Below are 21,361 nucleotides of genomic sequence, written 5' to 3'. Positions count from 1 at the left end.
TGCTCCCGTGAGCATTGTGCATGTGTAATTCTATGAGAATTTTGATACTTTTTAGCTATTTTTTTGTTTATGCATGGCTATTTTCTACTGCGAGTACTTTGGGGTTTTTTTTTTATACCTTCTCATTCGTGAATTTGTCCAAGTTATTAATAATCATATTATTATTTTTTTCACATAACACTATATTATGTAACAGTGCAGTGTTATAAATTTCAAAATAATATTTTTTCATAAATTTCTTGGGTTATTACACATTTTAGGTTACTGTTTAATGAAAGTTCATATTAGTTGTAATTGTGTGCTTGGTGACTGTAATTTACATGCAGTTTAGTAGAGCACCTTTTTTAGGTATTTTGTTACAATAATTGTCAGATAGTGCTAGGCCATGAGAGAATTTGATGCCATGATTCTATGCTCAAGTTGGATGGAATTGGGATGATAGTAATGTCTTGGTGATATTGACACAACTTAGTATGCAACCTATTGATATTTATAATCTTTTAGTTGGTTAATGTTCCTATGTTAAAATGCTCAAATGGTTTTTTTTTTTGTCTTGTTGGACATGTATTGGAATGCTGTCCACAATTGCTTTCTTTACGTGTTTACATCTGCATGTTGTCTTGAATTCAACACTAGTGGCATTTTAATTTCTCTTTCAGATGCTCGCATTTGTTTCCGAAGGATGATGATTCACTCTATGATGGATTTCTAGCAAGACATTTGGATGAGGTACATTTTATTATTACATATATTTTTTATAAACCTGATGTTGAGTGCTGACCATGTGAATCTATTAAACAACAATAATCAATTATTCCCAATCACTTGGAGTTAGCTAAATGCTATTTTGTTTGGTATTGAAGGCTATGCCACTATTAATATCGACAATTTTTTTTATCACTTTTATTGCAAAGAGAGTCTTCTTTGTTCCTCTTCTCACCTTCAACTCTAACTAATTCTGCTTGTCTAACTATCGTATGTATTGGTTCACTTTGAATACGTCCATCTTTATCAATGTCCTTTCATTTTACTAATCTGGTGATGCTACACTTTCGATTCTAGGTTGTATTTTTGATTCTTTCATCATTAACATTCTCACAGATTCATTTAACCATTATCCTCTATTAAAATCTTTCAAAGTACAAAAACATATATTCTTACATGTTAACAGATTTTCTACATATACTACCTGCTTTTTATTTAGTTAATCAATGAAATTTTTAGTCTTTCACTTCTTAATCTGTTGATCGAAAAAGCAGCATTCCTTTTTTGTTCCGTACTATTTTTTGTCTGATTTTTTGGGTATATTTTGGCTGTTCCTTTAAGATATTAAAATTGACATAGAAAATTTAGATGCTAGCAAAATATTTAGGTGAAATTATGGTTTTATACAGGTTAACAAGATTGGCAAAATTAATCTTGCTTCAACTGGTGAAGATCTAATGGATAATGAAAAGCAAGATGTTGCTATTGATCTATTTGCTTCTTTGGATACGGAGAGTTAAGCAATCAAAGAATGGGTGCGAAAAGTTGGAAATAACCAAAAACTTGGTTTATTAATGGGCTTCCTTTCTGTTGATGATTGGTAAATATGTTGTGCAGAGATGATGAATTTCTTGATAATTTTATTTTTTTCCCTAAATTGATATTTATATGGATATAAGCACATGTTCTTTCCGATACCACTTATTGAGACAAAGGTTTTTTTTTTTGCTATTGTTGTTGTTGTATAAGCACATGTTCTTTAGTATTTTTCTTTTGTATGTCAAAGATGCATTTTATTGGACATCTTTTATGCTGATTTGGTAAAATTTTGACAATACTGGTGTTTAACACTATAGGCATTAGGCAACACCCGACATTGCAGAACTGGGGTCATAATGTGTACCTTTATTTCAATGCCTGTACTACTTATAGACTAGGGTTAATATTTGAATTAGTCTTAACTTAGGTTTGTTTCACATAATCTTCATTTTGTTTCATGACACGAACTTCCAATTTTCATCTATCAATCTTCTTAAAATGTGAGTGTGGCATAGTATTATTCTCCACAGGAGTCGAATGGGATGGAGTTTACTAATGTGAGGATTTCTAATATCCTTGGATCTGTTGAGATAAGTGAAGCCAATCTTCCATAGATGGAGAGGATATGCAAAGTTGATTAGTCATTAGAGGGAGTTGTATCCTATTTATGTTCATTTGTTCCTATTTGTGCAATTGTTTGTATGTTTTATTCATCTGTTATCATGTATATAATTGTTTACAAAGCTGCAACTATATAAATTTATACTTTCTCTACTCCAACATGGACTTCCTACAAAGCTAAAACACGATCATCTCTTCACTACCACACAAGTAATTGTTGGAAATGTGAATGGAATAAAGAGATGGAAGAGAATAGAAGCTCCATTGTGAATAAGACTTTAGTCTCACATTGGGAATTTCAAGGTATATTGGTTGGTTTATATTGATTCACATGCATTGATGATGTAAACAAATGCATGGGAGAGACTCTTTCTTACGCATGGGTGAAAATCGAGGGCCCAGATTGCACTTAATCAAGTTGACTCGTGTGCGAGCACGACCTACGCGTGTCGAATGCCAGACCAGTCGAGGCAAAATTTGCCCAAGTAGAACAACCAACATTTTGCCACATAAGTCTTTTTGCTGCTTATTTAAGTGTGTAACGGATGTATTAAATTAAAAATTAATGCTAAATTTAAATGACCGAGTGAAATGTTGGCATTTCACAACTCGGCTAGTAATGATCATTAATCGATCATTAAACATTGCTTATTAGTCTGAGATCCTATATAAGGTGGCCACAATCATAGGCAAAAGACATAACAAAAAGTTGAAGTTCTCCAACTACGTTCCCCCTCCTCTGTCGTGCATATCTTGCTCGACAAAGTACCCTTGATAGCAGTTGGGTACCTCTTAGTTCGTCATGACCACCAGTGCTTGGTGTGTATCACGATTAACTGTTGTAAACTGGGAACTGAGAAAACCTCGAAGCACAACCAGAGGTGGGGCGAATCTATTTCAATGAAACTGCGTTCGTCGCAGGCCTTGACCACACGTATGCTCGGCCGCTTTGCCCACTCAGGACGCTGTGTCGCTCATGCTATTCTGCGTTTCCCCACTCGGCTGCTATACCCGGTGGGCTACTCTGCCCGACCGGCCACTAGGCCTGATCTACTGCTCGATCGCACTACTCGGTCTGCTTCTCTGCCTAATCGGCCACTCAGTTTGATCAACCTAATTTGCTGATAACTGTACTACTCTGTCGGCTTCTCGACCCGGTCGGCTACTCGGCCTAATCAACTTTATCTGCTGCTCTGCCTGTTGGGCGTTACAGGAGACGAAGGGAAACGGAGTCCTTTCGTCTCTCTCGTTGCTGCAAACTGCTGCAAACGCCAAGGAGACGAAGGGGCATCCTTTCCCCTTCGTCTTCCTTAGTCTTCTTATAAAGGTGCGTCCAAGCCTTTGAGAAGAGGACGAGGGTGCAGAGGTTTTGAAAGGTGATCAAAGAGGAGCGCAGCGAAGTGTGAGGTGATCAGCGAGCAAAGGAGAACGTCCAGAGGCTGGGATTTGGCTTGTGAACTTTGAAGTGCTTTCCGGTTGCCCCGTGATCGTGCTTCCGACAGCGGCAGCCTCTTCGTCAATCGGCGTCTTCAATTGCGATTTCTTCGGTAGATCACTGTGAGTGGTTACCGCTTTCGTTTCGTTTTTGTTTCATGCTCTCAAAAAGATACAACAATGGTATCACAACATATATTTGAAAGCATGAAATTCGACGCGGAAAAGCTCGTATTTTTTCTTCTTCTGTCGCGAAGAAGAAGATGAACAATGAATACTATTCATCAATTGAATCGATTCAAAATCGCACAGAATTCTTCGATCGATTCATGGATCGATTGAAGAGAAATAAAAAACGCGAACAGCGTAGTTGAATCGATTCATGAATCGATTGAAGTGCACAATTTATTTCTTTAATAGTTGAATCAATTCAATTCCAAGTTTGAATCGATTAAAGATCGAAGGAAAAAGGCATGAACAGTAGTGTTTTCGAAGCATAGTGTTGCATGTGCATGTAAGTTTTTTTTTTTCCTTCACATATATAAACCGTGGATGTTTAAATTTTAATTAAATATATTTATTAATTATTTAAATACATAAGGAAATGTATTTATTAATTAATAAATAAATATTTAATTAATTTATTGTTCAATTTACTGAAATTGGAACCAGACCAACTTGTCCGATCAAACCCAGGTCTGGTTTAAATTATTAGTTGATTTAAGCAGACCAGTTTGATTCAATGATACCTAAAGCTGGTTCAAATTATTTGTTGGTTTAACCAGCTCGGTTTATTATTGAATTAATTAGGGTGATCTTGATTATAGAAGTTGGGTTGATCAAATATGACCGGATTAATTCTGTTGTGTCAGATTTGATCATAAAAAAAATTAGATTTGTTCTAATGGGTCAGACTTGGATGAATCAAACGGACCTAAGTTTGATCAATAAGTCTGAAATTGACTCAAATGAGCTTAAACAATAACAAAACATAGGTTAAAAATCCCTGTCCAATTAGATTAGTTCTAATGAGGACAATAGAATAAGTTTAACATCCGGACTTCTGATTGACTGGTCTAATGGGTCAGTCAACTTAAACTCCTGAAAATCGAGAAGATATATTTTTCTTGATTTATAATGATGGTATGTCTGTATAAATTTAATTAAACTGGTTTTGTACTGGTTAGTCTATTTTGTACTGACTTATTTAAATTCAATTTTTCAGATGGCACGGACGATTACCATATTGACTTGTCGCGAAGTGCGGCGAAACCAGCTCCGAGAGGAGATTTAGGAGATAGAGTATAAGTCTGCTTATGGAATCGACGGACATGTTAGACGACTTGATAGACTATTTTGGAAACTTGAGCAAGAAGAGTTTCCAGTCCTAGACAGTTATAGGATCTGGACATTGATGCATTCATTGCTAGAGTATTCTAGGGTAATAGCAGACTATGTATGGGGACGTTATGAAGGACGCGTCACATATTCAGTACTGTATAAGGAACTACTTCATTATATGGGTGAAGAAGAGCTTGAAGAGTCTAAAGAGGACCAGGAAATGCTCGAGGAAGATCCAGAAATGGATCTGATGGAGAATCCTGAAGCTGCCCCATCTGAGATTATCCCAAATGAGTCCAGGTTAATAGGGATAATGTTGGCTGCTACACTAGTGTTTGTCCTAGTGGGAGTAGTGTTGGCCTATCTAGTTTTTTAGTGTTCTGTTTACTATCGTTATGTACGAACAGTATTAACTCATTTAGTTTTGAGTCGTGTAATAATTTCTGTCGTTATGTACGAACAGAATTATATAATGAAAAGTTATGTTATATATTAACAAACTTGGAAATGATTAGTTCATTTCATGACATGATTAGTTCATGTGAATATGATTCGTTCATATATCCATATGATTAGTTCATATAAAAATGATTAGTTCATTTTAATAATGATTCGTTCATTAGATGGGATATATGTAATATGATTGATCAATGTTGATTAGATTAGAACATACAAATGATGAGTGGAAACAATGTTATCACATGATTTTGTAAACTAATTCTAATTTACACTGAGTCAATAAATAATTGCATATATATGAATTACACTAAAATAATGAATAATGTGTTTATTTATGTAGATCGTGGCAACTAAAAACATCATAGCTGAACTCAATAAGGGTGAGAAATTATATGGGGATAACTACAAAATCTGGCACCTCAAGATACAATACGTTCTTAAGGAACAAGAAGTTCTAGAGGTTGTAAATTAAATCATGGAGGAACCGATTGATGGTTCTACAGTATAGCATAGACGTGACCTTGATGCCTATAAGGCATGGAAAAGGAAGGACTCCATTGCTAAGGGTATATTGATTAGTTCAATGGTGGATGACCTGGTATTTGAGTATGAGCCATTACCATTTGCTCATGCTGTCTGGGTAGCCCTTAGAGAGAAGTACAGTGGAGTCAGTCTGAGTAAGCTCCGTCAGCTAACTATCAAGTTTGATAGCTGTAAAAAGCACTCGAATGTTACCATGGCCCAACATCTCAGGGAGATGGGTAACATGATTTGAGAGTTTAAGACTGCTGGTTATGCGTTGACCGATGAACAACAAGTTCAAGTAGTTATCCGTTCCCTTCCTGATTCTTGGGAAACAATGAAATAGGATCTGACCCACAGTGAGAGTATCTAGACGTTCACCGATGTCTCACGCCATGTTGAACTTGAGGCGGAGAGGATTGAATCCGCAAGGATTTCTGGTCAAGCTTTTGCAGCTGAAGGTTCTAGTTCCAAGAATAAGAAAAGATGGTTTAAGAAAGGAAAGGGAAAAGGAAAGGAGGCAAGTGTTGTTGCTGTTAAAAACCAAATCAAGAAGAAAGGAAAGAGATATGGACAAAGACCTATGAGTAAGTTGACTTGCTTCAATTGTGGCAAGAAGGGTCATTTTGCTCGGGAGTGTGCTGAGCCTAAAAAGGTAGATCCAACTTTGTCTTCTTTCCACGAGCGATATGTTGCAAGTACAATGTTGTTAGCTGATTCGTATCCTTTGTGGATTGTAGATTTCGGAGCAACGAACCACGTAGCACGATCGAGCTACATATGTGGAGTGCCGTCGGGTACCAGCTGATAACAAATGGATATATGTAGGAAACAATGCAAGAATTGATGTCAAAGGAATTGACACTTGCAAGCTCAACCTATGTGGTGGAGGCACTTTGTTTCTACATGATGTCCTGTATGCTCCCCTGAGATTCGACTGAATCTAATTCTATCATTTGTCTTCTTAATTTAGGTTACAATGTAAATTTTTATAGCCATCGTGTGGTACTTCAAATTAACTCTGTGTTAATTGGATATGGTTATGTAACAAATGGTTTTATGGTTCTTGATGTAGAACCAAATAATAATGGTGGTTGTTTTTCAAACATTGCTCTTACTAGTAATGCTGATGTTAATGATGAAATTTGACATGCTAGATTGGGACATATAGGACAAGAACGAATGAATATATTAGCTAAGGAGGGCCTTTTAGGCACTCATGCTAAGATTAACTTGTCTATATGTGAGCATTGTCTTGCTGGAAAGACGACAAGGAAACCATTTGGTAAGGCTATTAGAGTTGAATCACCATTGCAATTAATTCATTCGGATATTTGTGGTCCGATGAATATGAAGGCTAGAAATGGAAGTTCTTATTTCATTATATTTATTGATGACTTCACGCGTTTTGGTCATGTGTATTTGATTTCTCACAAATCTGAAGCATTGGATTGCTTTATTTGTTACTTGAATGAAGTTGAGAATCAATTGGAACGTAAGGTTAAAACCTTGCGCACTGACCGTGGAGGTGAATATTTGTCTGATCAGTTCAAGACAATGTGTAATGAGAAAGGGATTATTAGATAGCTAACTATCCCTAGAACTCCACAGCAAAATGGGGTTGCTAAAAGAAGAAATAGGACTCTTCTTGAAATGGTTAGGTCTATGATGGTGCAGGCTAATTTTCCAATCTCCTATTGGAGAGATGCATTATTAGTTGCTGCCTATATACTTAACAAAGTGCCTTCAAAGTAAGTTTCATCTACCCCACATGAACGTGAACAGGCAGAAAGCCGGATTTAAGTAATCTGGCTCGGTTCTTGACCGAGGCCCCTCATAAGCTTGTTGAGGATGTTGATGTTCACACCATCAGTACAGTGGAGGCATGGACCCATTCTGAGTTCCTTTGCTGAAATTACATCCTCAACTATCTTACTGACTCATTGTACACTGTGTATAGCATAAAAAGAATGGCTAAGGAGCTGTGGGAGTCCCTCGAAAAGAAGTACAAGACGGAGGATGCAGGGGCCAAGAAATTTATTATGGGCTAATTCTTGGACTACAACATGGTTTGACTCTAAGACGGTGATCAACCAAGTCTAGGAGCTTCAGGTGATCTTGCATGAGATTCACTCAGAAGGAATGGTTTTGAGTGAAACTTCCAGGTGGCTACTATCATTGAGAAGTTGCCTCCAGGCTGGAAGGACTTCAAGAATTACCTGAAGCACAAGCGGAAGGAGATGAATGTGGAGGAACTCATTGTTAAACTTCACATCGAAGAAGCCAGCAAGAGTTCATAGATAAAGTTGTTCTCTCAGGCTACTGTGAAAACCAATATGGTCAAGCACAGTTAAAACTTAAAACGAAAGAACCCCAAGACTTCTAAGATGGGACCCAGAGGAGGCATAAGCAAGAAATTCTCTAGGAAGTGCTTCAATTGTGATCAAGTCGGTCACAAATCTTTGGAATGTAGAAAGCTGAAGAAGCAGGAGGCAAACCTGAACGAGGGACCAGAAATGGATGACCTTTGCGTTGTTGTCTCCGAACTGAACCTAGTTGGATCGAACCCACGGCAATGGTGGATTGTTACTGGAGCTACCAGACATGTCTACTGCAATAATGAGTTGCTCCACAACTTTAAAGAAGTCAAAGGTGGGGACAAGTTGTTCATGGGGAACTCAGTAACCTTGGACATCATAGGCCAAGGAAAAGTGGTGCTGAAGATGACCTCAGGTAAGGACCTTACTCTAAATAATGTGTTGTATATTCCGGAGATTCAGAAGAATCTAGTGTCCAGATCACTGTTAAGCAAGCATGACTTTCGCATTATTTTTGAGTCAGACATAGTTGTACTATCCAAGAATGAAATGTTAGTAAGAAGGGGCTATGTATCTGATGGGCTATTCAAGCTCAATGTAATGGTCATTAGCCTAAGATAAATAAAGATGAAAGTTCTTCCACTTATATGCTTGAGTCTTCATATTTGTGGCAAGACATGTTAACTACGATGTGTTGTGTAGATTAATAAACATGCAAAGCATATCTACATTCTACCTTGACCCAAACCACAAGTGTGAAACTTGTGTTAAAGCGAAAATGACTAGGTCATCCTTTCAACATGTTAAGAGAAACAACGAACCACTCGAGCTAATTCACACCGACGTATGCGATCTCAAAGGTATAGCAACACGTGGTGGAAATAAATACTTCATCACTTTTATAATGATAACACAAAATATTATTATGTGTATCTTCTCAAAAGTAAGGTTGATAAGGGCAGTTATTTCTTATACCCTAATGCTATAATAGGAACTGGCTCATAAATTATACTACTGCAAATTGCTTTACATTAGAAGTTCTCAAATACAACTCCAGTTAATATTAATTAACCTAAATTTCTTATTAGAATCTCTCATATAATAGATATTTTTTTTATCATTGCTCAGATGCAAGATGAATTGATGGTTTATATTTAAAAAAAATTAAATGCTATCATAAATTTACTATCTTAGAGAAGTTAGATTTAGTCTAAAATGAGGGGCAACAAAGGTTAAGATAGAATGAACAAAGGTCAAAGATGATCAGTATATAGTCATACAAGATGAAGGCATTGGAACTCGAAGGTGTAAGGGATAGGAAGCCATATACAGATATAACTAGTAACATACCTTCACATAGAGTTCAATAGAAGGATGAAGTCCATATAACTAGCCCCATAACATTATTTAATGATAATGATTTCTTTGGTCTCCCTACTGTAATTAGTGTGGTGATTGTGTAACCAACTATCACACTACATTATTGTTTTGATTTTTGATTATTTTGAGTTTGCTGTGATTTATTGATTTATAGTGTTTTCAACTCAGTGGTAGTAGTCTCCTTTAAATACAAATCATAAAATCTACATTTTAAAGACAACTAATAAGAACTCTACCAAGGCAGAGAAAGTATCTTCTATTTTTCAGAAAATGGTCTTATATAAAATGCTTCAACCTTCACTGGAATTGCTTTCAGAAAGAATCTTTTGCATCAAATACCTTCTTTCATTAATTTTACTGTTACAACTTGTGCATATTGCATGAACATCTGATGTGATGTGAATCTGTCACCCAAGTCATAATTTTTAGACAATAGAGTTATAGATTTACAGATGTTGTTATTCATTTGTTATTAGGTATCGGCACATCACAATGTTCAATGGCGATGAGTACTTTCTTTTTACAAAAAGAATAAACTATTTACCTAGAGAATCCTATTTCCTTGATGTTGGATCTTGGATCTCAATTTTCACTTGCATCATTGCAGGTCTATTATTATTATCCATTTTCTGCTCTTTCTGATCCGGTTAAACTCTACAATGATCTTAGATGGAACATTAGTAGACCCCAAGGTTTTGAAGCAGTGATGCGTGTTAGATGTAGCTGGGTAAACTTGATTCTGCATTTAAAATTTCCTTACAACCTCTACCATGTTTGCTAGAAATTTTCCATAACCACAACTATTGCCTAAATGTTTTATTTTAATAGGGTCTTGAAGTTCAAGAATACTCTGGAAAATTTTGCAAAAGTGTTCCTAGTGATATTGATCTTCCTGGTGAATATTATCTTTCTAACTTATGTTAGCTAATTTCTATTTTTTATTACGTTAATGATTCTCCTAAAGCTACAACAACATCAAGCTAAATTCTGCTTTTGAGCATGATGATAAAAGTACTAGATTTGTTTCTAGAAACAATATGGCACATGGAATAATAACTACTATTTCTGATGAAGCATACATGTATAAAGCTCTGAACCATATTGCAATAATCTGTTGGACATTTGTCTGTTCTGTTCTTGTTTTTCATCGGTATTAACAAAACAGAAGAAGCTATATCTATAATAGTTAAACCAGATTTCCCAAAACATTGAAAAAAATTATAATGTTTTAAATTTTTTAAGCCCATATCAACTAACTGCATCAGATGTGTGCCCAACTAAGTTACCACCACAATTCGTGCATGTTAAGCATGCATTTTTAAAGCATTAAGTTATAATAGACCTATGCCAAATTGATAGTGAGGAATCCTTCCATATTTGTGTCACATTGCAATCCAAGAATTGATAAGCTATATGTTTGATAGCCAAATTTGGGTACAAGTGTCAAATAGGTGTGTGGATCATTGTATCTAGAATTGGAGTATCTTATACTGACTATCTTAACATTCAAGGCATTGATTATTTTATTTCTGTGTTATTTATCATTGCTCTATTCAAGCCTTTCTTATCCGAACAAAACCATAACGGTCACATTTAAACATGAGGGCAAGCTCTAGGTGAATTCAGAATGTACATTTCAGGTTTGTGGTAGAACCTACATGAATACTAGGATTAATTGGTGTATCTCCCAAGTCCTGACCTACTTTTGTTAATGATGTCTTGCTACTAAAGACATGATAACTTCTAATACTTATAGTATCACTCGGTCATGTTATTTCTGCAGTGTGCACTTCTTTATACCACTGTGTATGGGCAACGAAGGATTTGCGTTATTAATCTCTCCCTTACTTGCACTGATAATATCAGCAGTTTGCAGCAGTTTGTGCCAATCCACTAATTTGGATGCTCAGTTTACTTGTTTGCTCAAGCAAGGTAAAGTTCTACTATCAATAATCTTCACTAGTGCCTCTTGCTTACTGGAATTATGCAATAAAACATGCTATAATTTTGTTAATTCTGAAGTTTATAAGTGTATGTTTTTGCTTGTTTAGTTTTGAAACTGCAAGTCTACTGTATAAAATATATAATATTTAATTCAGATTTTGCTAAATATTTTGCATTTGTAAATATATATACTGAAAGTGCAAGTCTACTATGCTTGCAGCTGCATGCAGCATCCCTGTGAGCCCTCTTTCTCAAGTAAGGCAACAAATCACTAATATCTGTATCAACATCCTGCATTCCCATAGAAAATTTTGTGCAACAATATCACTATTTGCAAGGATGAAGTCTATGTCGACATCCATTGAATCGAAAAGGAACTTGGTAATGCAAAGTTATCTAGATACTTTTGCTATCTTGCGTACACGTAGATATTATTTTTGATTCGAGCTTTTGATGTTTCATGGGATTTTGACTTTTTTATAACTAATTTTGAAGGATTATGACTTTTATTCCTTATTTTTAGTGATCCATTGTAAAATACGGCATCCAAATAATAATAAAATAATAAGGTTATTTGAGGAATAATCTTAACGAAATTTTTAGGAATTTTTCTGAGATTTAATCGGAGCTTGTATGACATATGTTAAGGGGATAAATTATTGGGCTAGGGGAAAGCCTTTTTAAGCTATCCTATTTGAACGAGGAAATGTTTGATTTTTTTTTAATTTCTTTTCTTTTTCTTTTCTTTTTCTCTCTTTTCCTTTGTTTCTTACCGTGCCCTAAGCCCGACGCCGACCCCTTTTTTCCTCCTCCTCCACGGTTTCTTCTTCCCGAGCCTCCTCATCTCCCCCAAACCGACGGCGCCGCATCGCGTCGCTTCCTCTTCTTTCTCGTGATTAAAGCATTGGCCAAAGGGAAACCGGGCACATCTCCTTCTCGATTTTCTTCTCTTCTCCTCTCCTCTCCTTCCCAACGCACTACCTCTGCCCTAAGCGTCTTCACCGCGAACTGCCAAATTGCACCGACGTTGTGCAATCCATCGCCAGCCGAGCCCTAGATCCGTTCGACCCGCGTCGTCACCAGCCGAGCCCTAGATCTGTCCGACTCGCGTTGTCGCCACTGTGTGCTGACAGCCGGCGTCGCCGTTCATCCACCCGAGCAGCCGACGTCGAGGTCCCTTCTTTTTCTTCTCCCGTCTCCCTCACTGTGGTCACATCTTTGTTGCTACCCCTAGCCCTAAATCTGATCTCTGTCCACGAGCAGGGAGTTGTTCCCAGCCGGCCCCTTTTTGTGCTACTCCGATCAGGAGTCCTCGGAGAGTCACCTCCTGATCACCTTGGTTCATCACTGCCTTTCCTTTGCGCGAGGTCGAGTTGGTGATGTTGCAGCCACCTGTTGAGTGAGAGTCGCTGTTGGAGTAGCGAATAGCCATTGGAGAAGGAGAAGGAGGCAGGGAGGGCTGCAGGTTCAGTCAGTAGCATTACTGCTCTGCTGAATTTAGGCTGGCAAGTGCTGAGTTGGAGTACTTGACAGTGGGCAGTAGTTTTGCCTAATTCTTACTGTAACTTCTGACTTCTCTAATCGAGAGTCAACAGAGGTATTTCTAGATTTGAATGAGTTACTAGAATTGATTTAAATTTAGCTTGATATGAATTGTTGGAGGTAAATCCCTTATTTTGTCTTAACGATACAAATTTATTAAAGGATTGGGTTTAGTCCAAATGATGGCACGACTAGAGTTAATGGAGATAACCCTAGTTGATTGATGGATTAGATTTAGTTGGGGATTTGGGCTAGCTAATTAATTTATAAGTAATTAGCTAAATCTGTATATCATGTATTATAGGACTTTGATTCGAGACCAGTGTCTCGACGTGGGATCTTTCAGATACGATCTCCATTTTTTAGGCGGGTACCTTGACTTATCTTTTAGATATTGTCATTTGATATGCATAGTGAATTTTAATGAGTAGTAATAATTATGTTATATCTGCATCGGTATGTCATTGCTTGATTCCTTCAGCATGCTTATTTATTATCTGTTTTGCATCCATTACCCTCTTGATTATTTATGCTCATAGAGGTAGTGACATACCATGCCTTGTGATATACCGGACTAGACATTTACCATATTTGATACATGTACCTAGATCTTCTTGTTTGAGCCATTTTTTTTTTGTACATGTTTTATGGAGGTAGATATGGTTAGGATTTTCATGCTTAGTGTCGCGCACCATCTCGCATGATTGCATGCTGAGCGATTGTCGACTCCATTATTGTTGAGCACATCGCCAGTTACATAGATCTGCACACACAACCACTCATTGGTTAGTGGTTTTTATTCTGGCAGGGTGGGTTGCAGCAGGTTGCTTTGTCAGTGCTCCGCTGATCCACTCATGGGTAGCGTAACGCAGCGTGGTAGCAGAACAGGGATCCCTCCTCTGGACTGTCTCAGGGAGATGAGAGCGTCACAGTCCTACCCACTCGGTCTCACCATCGTATGTGAGATGGCTGACTAGCGTCAGGGGTGACCATGACATGTCATTTGCATCATATGCATGATTGCATTTATTGCTTGTGTCTGCTGCACTTTGTTTGCTGCATATTTAGTGGATGCATATGATTGACATGCATACAGGAGATATGACATTTTCGGTCTGACGACCTTATTATTATGATAGGAGGTCCTGGTGAGTACAGCTTCTCCCATTTCCTTCCGTTTTGCATTTTTCATTATTATTCTAGGAAACTGTACGCATAATTATTACTATTAGTTATTTCCTACTATGCATGTCAGCTTGGTATCTACTGAGTGTTGGACTCACCCCGTTGATATATTTTCTATTTCAGGTTGCAGCTGTGATGAGGTTCCAGTCGCTAGTTCCCACTAGGTGTCGAGGTGGTTTTATATTATCGGACTTGTGTTTCCTTGTTAGCGAACTACATACTTGTGATGTATGTGTTTTACACTTTGGATTTTATATCGTGCTCGGGTATGATGCCCATGCTTCCGTTGTGAAGGTTTTCCGTTGTGTTGTGTTTTCCTCGTTGTAGAGTAGGTTTTTACCATTATAACTGCGTGGTTGTGTCAGCCGGAGGCTGAATTATATAAACTACGTGGAATGCTTATCTTATTTCATTATATATGTTCCGATCGTGTTGGCCGAGATTTATGAGCCCTGAGGGCTTTGTAGTCAGTTCCAGATTGTCATCCGTACAGGGGAGATGCTATCGAAATTTCCTCTGGCAGGGACTCCCCCGGGGCATGACATCCATATCATGTTTTTCCAACAAGACCATAGTATCCTTGAACTTTTTTTCTTTTGTTAGTTAATTAGGGAGGCATACTGTAATCTCTATCATAGTTACTATATTTTACTAGTGTATGTTATTGCTAACTTTGTTATATTTGGTAATGCAAGACAAATATCCTTATTCTCTTTCTTAACCAAGATGTCAATCTTCTTCTGCCCTATGTTCTTCAACAAAATTGAATGACCATTCTCAAGATTCAAGACAATCTTGTGATTCCCCACCAAGGGTCATCTTCCCAAGTTCTTCATCCTCAGTCTCGAGTGACTCATCCTTTAGCCCTATTCAGAGATTGGTACCTTTATTATTTGAGGTAAATCTTCCATTACATTTTTTTTTTATTGTGATTCTAGTTATACTTTTTGTTGTCGTAATCTTGGTAGTTTTTTCTATATCCGATTAGAGTTATTCTAGGTTTGTTTTGGCATTGGCTATTTATTTTCCTTTGAGATTTGAATGTAAGTTTTTATATTTTCATTTGATTGGGGAATTGGACAGTTGATATGTAGCTTGTTTCTTCTTAATCAGGGGTCCTAGATTTTTTTGGGGATGTGATCTTTCGTCGGAGACATAATATAGGTAATGTAATCCCCCTTATAAATCTGCCATGAATTTGATTTTTTTTTTTTTTTGGATCCATTGCTATTCATCGAAGGAATTGAAATTATTTTCCCTTCCATTGTGATGTTATTTCCCCAATTAGGTTGCCGTAGGAGGTGTTGGTTTTGTGTCTTATCATTTTAGTCTTGTATATATTTCTTGAAATCTCATCGACCAAGTTATGCAGAAAATTAGGTAAAGAACTTGGCATGCCTATTTATTTACAATAGCAAGAGGTAGATTTTATTTCTAGAACGAATCAAGAAATTGCCCAAAATGTTAGGGTCCTCTAAGTGAATCAAAACTCTTACTACCATTGTCATAGCGCTCCTTATGTAGTTCTGCTTATTTTTGGTTGTTTCGCTAAAATTTTCTAGTTAATAACAAGATAACATCTTTTGAATGTTTTAGAGTTTATCCATTTATACCTAATTCTAATATTTTTTTTTCTTTGCGAAAAAAGTAGTTCGGCGAATTTAAAGAATGTTTACCCATCATAGATTAAAAACCATACCTTTTTGTAATAGTGATGGAGATGTAGTACAAAAGCTAGACTATATGTCTAGTAATGATAAGGGTTGCATATAGAAGAATGTAATACTTTACAACAAAGTGTGTTTATGATTGAAGAATGATAAACCGAAGTTCACATCATCATCATCATCATCATCAACTAGTGTCATAACTTCCTACATAACGGTCATCACTAACCCAAAATGTGACTCATTAGCATTTCTCAAATATGCATGTGAATGTTTTTTTAGCTTGGCCAATCTATCCCATGAAAAAAATTCCTTCATCTCTTGAGCATCTTGATCCTACTATCTTTGTTTTTGAATATGATTCCTTTATGAGCCAACCATAGTCAATTTTGACTAACCGCGTTTAATATTAAATTTCCTTCTTATTAAATTTCTCCGCCTCCAATCATTTTGGACCTTATGGCTAAGCTTAAGAAGATGGCTTGAAGATGTAGTTGCTCACCATATCAAGCATAATTAGACAAGAACATTTGACCTTGTTTTGAAACGTCCCTTACTCCTTACTCAAGACCTCCAAAACTAAAATACCTCATTTATTATTGTCAACATGCATCACATATGAACCTCACAATTTAACATATACTTTTCAAATGGAAATTCATAAGACTCTAACAACATGCACAAAGTCTCCAACTCATATCAACATAACAAATCAGGAAACAAAATTTATTAACATGCTCCTAGGGACCCTCGGACAGTGTGCTTTGTATTCCATCTCATCTTCTTGGCTACTCCACCTCCACATCCCCTATCACATCTATGGTGCCATTTTCTCCACCTGCATCATTTACAATGTGAGTCCACAGACCCCGCAAGTATATCTTCCACAAGTAGGTATGTGATAGGCATAAAAAGCAAGAATTTTAAAACTAGAAAATATAGGACTTGAACTTGCTTCGGCAATAAAACCAACTCAAGCATTTCTTACTAAGATTTAAATTCAAAGGAAAATATCAAACATGGTATAGCCTACACGGTAAGGAAACTCCAACATAACCAACTAAGAGTATACATGGTGCATTTGTGGCAACCCTTATTAGAGCACATTCATTCGGTCCATGATCATGAACTTTTAAAGGAACAGTCTAGGATATTATATATTCGCATACCTAAAGCCAATATCCCTTGAATCAATTTCTTTTTTCTTTTTTTTTTTATTTGGAAGGCCCTCCCCGGAGCTCATCCGAGGGCACCTATCTCGTACTATCACCATACAAGCACCTAAACCCCAGTACATTGGACATAACGTACTTCTTTCACACCATGCAAGCATATATGCATATTACTTAGTCAAACCTTATGGCATAAACATGATATCTCTACATGTGGTCATAGTTCTATCATACCAGGTTTCACAAGTTACATGTATAGTAATTAAGCCTATTTTCATAAGAAGAGCTACTTAAACTCCAAACACCTCATGAAAAGCTTCGGCATTTTGAGGTGGCAAGGAGAAACAACCACTAATGAAATATGAGCAGTGGTATAGCAAGAATTCTGATAGGAAAGAAAACTAAAACCGAATTGCAAATCCCACAATTTACATGCATAGTAATTAAGCCTATTTTCATAAGAAGAGCTACTTAAAACACCAAACATTTCATGAACAGCTTCGGCATTTCGAGATAGCAAGGAGAAACTACCACTAATGAAATCTGAATAGAGGTATAGCAAGTTTTCTGTTATGAAAGTAAACTAAAATTGAATTGCAATCCCACCCTCTTTGTTCCACATTTTCATCTATCATGAAGTAACGAACAAGATCTCCGATTCGAATCACAATCTCCCAAATCAAACCCCCACTTTTAGATCTACCCAAGAACACAAAATTGACCTGTCTTGAAGAAACAAGATAGATACAAGATGGTTCGCAACCTACTTAATCTATCCCGAGGAAATCCAGAGTTATAACAAAAAACAAGAACACAACAAATCACAAATCACCTTCTACATCTTACTAAAACTCATCAAGACAAGAAAAACAAATTCTCATTTCAATCGTATGTATTGAAGCAAAAGGAATCTGGAGCAAAACACAGAAAATCGAGCAAAAATCCCTAGCGCGGAATAGGAGAACATCCAAACCCTTATTCTTGCCTACCTAAAGAAAACCCTATCCCATACCTACAAAGGGGAAAGCTACTTGCCTTCCCTTTTTGGTGTCGTTGACCAACTGGCAGTGCTAAAGTTCGCCACTGGCTCCGCGAACTACTCCGACAAAGTGGCGGCGTCGGATCGATGGCGATGGGCGGCGCCACGTCAATGGAGAGTGGTAACGGGGAATTGGTAGAAGGTGAGCGGCGGAAGGGTTAGACGAATAAGACCTAGGGTCTAATATAATCCTTAGAATTATATACTCAATCAACTCCCAACTTGATTGGGTGTTCAAACTAGATATGTCCCCCTAAAACATGTCATACGAGTTCTTTTAAAATCCAAAAAATATTCTATAAATTCCTAAAAAATTTTATAAGTTATTTTCTTTTAATTAACATCCATTATTTTATTTCCATCTGACTCGTGAGACCTTACATGTTTTCACAAAATGAATACCAAAAGAGAGTGGTTCCACTGCTTGTTAAAATTATATAATAATTGAATTATAAATGTTCCCATTAAAGACCAACACCAAGTAATAGAATCTTCCTTGTTAAGAATCATTTGGATTGAACTATTTCTAGATCAACAATAAAATCAAGTTCTTTTCTAGAGAATTGTCCATGTAGCTCAACCTCCATATTTTAATTTTTTATAATTTTATTCTTAGTATTGCATTTATCATAGAAGTATTTGATTTACGCTTTAGTAGTAGATTCTTATGTCATGTATCCTCCTAAGCCTGATATTTGTCAGATTATTGACTTATATTTTGCTGAAAGAAATAAAACTATTATTTCACTTTGTGTAAACTCTTCTAGATATAGCACCTTTTATAGTTTGGGCAAGAATCATTCTAATATGTTTTGCAAGACTAAACATGGTTTGAAATTTTATACCATGTTGGGGTGAATGATTGAAATGTATGATTCCGATAAAATCGCCGAAACTCGATACAACTTAGCATCATGGCTTAAAATCTCAAGTCGATACTCTAATGCTCCAATATTGAGTTTCAATGATTTAATAGAATGATATGATTTGACAATTTCGCCCAACATGATACAATTTTTTAAATCATGCTCTGCATAGACAATGTCTCCTTCCTATGCTTCATCTTCTTCCTTCTTCAATTCTAATCCATTATCGACATAATGCATCAAAATATCGACACAATACTAAAACAATATTATTTTAGTGAAAAATCAAAACTTCAACACGACTCAAGATTTTGAACCTTAATTGGAATTAAGTACTAAATATCAAACTCTTTAAATCGTTTGGATCAACCAATCTTCACCGCCAGTGACTAAGATTAGTTACATGTGTAACTCAATATAAAGAACTCTTAAACTTCCAAGATTTTTTAGTTGAGTCACCAAGTTCCATCTTAAGACAACAAATTCTGGAAATATGAACATGAGTTTGTGTGTCCATAAGAATCTTTTTCTCATCTATCAACCTTATGCATCACCTAAGTAGGTAAAAAATATATGCTAGATTGATGTAAAATTAAACTGCTGAAGACACTTTTAATAATTGTTAATATACTTCTATTTCTTGTTGACAGTTGCTTCCCTTGATAGTGATGTAATGTTGTTGTTAGTCTTTAAATACGTGATTGCTTGTATTCTCTACTAAAAGCGCAAATATTTTATAGGAAATTCTTGAACTCGAGTTGTATACACATCTAAAACAAGTGCTTAATGACTTGTCCCTTTATCCAAGTAGGCAAGTGTGGGTTTTCCATAGTTTATCCATTAGCCCACTAAAACAAGAGAATGAACTAGGACAATATTTCTTTTGGATCAGCCTTGACAAACGAGGAAGATAAAAAAAAAATACTTTGTTAACAATAATAAAATAAGATAAAATTTATTTAAATATAGATGATGATATAGTAGGAGCAGATAGAGTCCAATGACATAGAAGGATCCATATAACCAACTTCACTTAGTGGGATAACAGTTGATTGTTGTTGTTGTATTAGCCTTGACAAGAAACAATGTATCGTCAACCAGTTGAATTACCAAAGGAGGTTGCTACTAACTAGCAAAAAATAAAATAAAATAAAATAAAATAAAAATTAAATGATGCTCCTTATGTTTACCATGTTTAAGGATCTTTGTAAACTCATTGTGGGCAATGTGAATAAATGAAGAGAAAAGAGTTTGTGTGCATAATGTGTCAAAAAACAATTATAAAGGTTTTTTTTAAAAAAAAATCTATCTTCAATACAACTTCTTTATTATTCTTTTGACACTAATTTATTATTTCAATTATAGTCATAAAGCTATGCTTCTACACCTTAAGGAAAGCAAAGCAATTAGGAGGCACTATATCACTAATTAATTGTTGAAGTCTAAGTGCCAACACTTTAGAGATGACTTTAATAATACATTTTCTACTGCAATTGGGTATGATTTCACTCCACATTTTATGTAAGTTTAGTAAGTCCATGAATAGTAGCTTCAGTCTCGGCATGAGTGAACGACTCAACCAATGAAAAAAAAGAAACATTTTTATGATATTTCAATCTCCTGTATGTAAAACAACTAAGGGATTAAATTGTCTTTATATAATTCTTTTAAAATGATTTGTAGAACCATCAAGTATATACCTTTGATCAGTTTCCATTAGATCTTCAATTTGCAATTAGGTAATAGAGGGTTTAATATTATTACTATGAGTTATACAATGAAGATATGAAGCATTTTCACCAACTTCCCAAGTGCACTTATCAAATCTCCATCTGATTGTAGTTGCCTAGTTTAGCCCATATGATCATTTTAAGTCAACATTGATTTGACAAGTGTTTCATTCAAAGAATTGACCATATCTGTTAGCTATTTTATCAGATTCCTTTGAGGGGTATCCCTCATCAAGTCACCTATTAAGTTGAGAGAAACCTATATCCACTTATATTATCTTTCCAAGTAAGCTATCCTTTGTAATGGATTTAAATTTCTAAAAATTTTAATTTTCGTTAAAGTATATCATAGTTCCTCGTATAGCAATATTCTAGTGTTTAGTTACTACATTTCTTTTTATTTCAATTTCCTTATTGATGCAACTATGTGAAGTATTTCACAACCTACTTGTCAAATTCCTTCTCTTCCAAGTATAATCAGATAGCTAGTTTAATGGTTCAGACTTTGGAATTTGGAAGAAATGTGTCATGATATTTATAGTGAAAAAACCCCGTCATTTTCATGAAAGCTAGTATGCTCATTGCTTTAAATACTATGTTAGATTTAGATAACAAAA

The 21,361-nt window shown here is 35.9% G+C and overlaps 1 protein-coding gene across 7 annotated transcripts in view; it reads left to right on the top strand.

The window, feature by feature from the left end:
- Positions 1-21,361, top strand: part of LOC122052111 — a 48,985-nt gene that overhangs the window by 9,768 nt on the left and 17,856 nt on the right. The window contains exons 5-13 of one of the 7 annotated variants that reach the window (XR_006131864.1): positions 660-729; positions 1,395-1,585; positions 10,207-10,326; positions 10,428-10,494; positions 11,383-11,531; positions 11,764-11,924; positions 14,394-14,844; positions 14,997-15,168; positions 15,384-15,434. Coding sequence is in view for 1 of the 7 variants with exons in the window: in XM_042613523.1 (XP_042469457.1) it covers positions 660-729; positions 1,395-1,505 (181 nt within the window). In the remaining 6 variants the exon portion in view is untranslated. Of the gene's footprint in view, positions 1-659; positions 730-1,394; positions 1,717-2,054; positions 2,466-10,206; positions 10,327-10,427; positions 10,495-11,382; positions 11,532-11,763; positions 11,925-14,393; positions 14,845-14,996; positions 15,169-15,383; positions 15,435-21,361 lie in introns of those variants that run through there. The other 6 variants (XR_006131865.1, XR_006131866.1, XR_006131867.1 and 3 more) reach the window with 6 other exon arrangements.

The sequence above is a fragment of the Zingiber officinale genome, chromosome 3A (assembly GCF_018446385.1).
Source record: "Zingiber officinale cultivar Zhangliang chromosome 3A, Zo_v1.1, whole genome shotgun sequence".
In the NCBI taxonomy this organism is placed as follows: Eukaryota; Viridiplantae; Streptophyta; class Magnoliopsida; order Zingiberales; family Zingiberaceae; genus Zingiber; species Zingiber officinale.
Note: the sequence above shows the minus strand (reverse complement) of the source record. Positions and strands in the feature narration are given on the sequence as shown.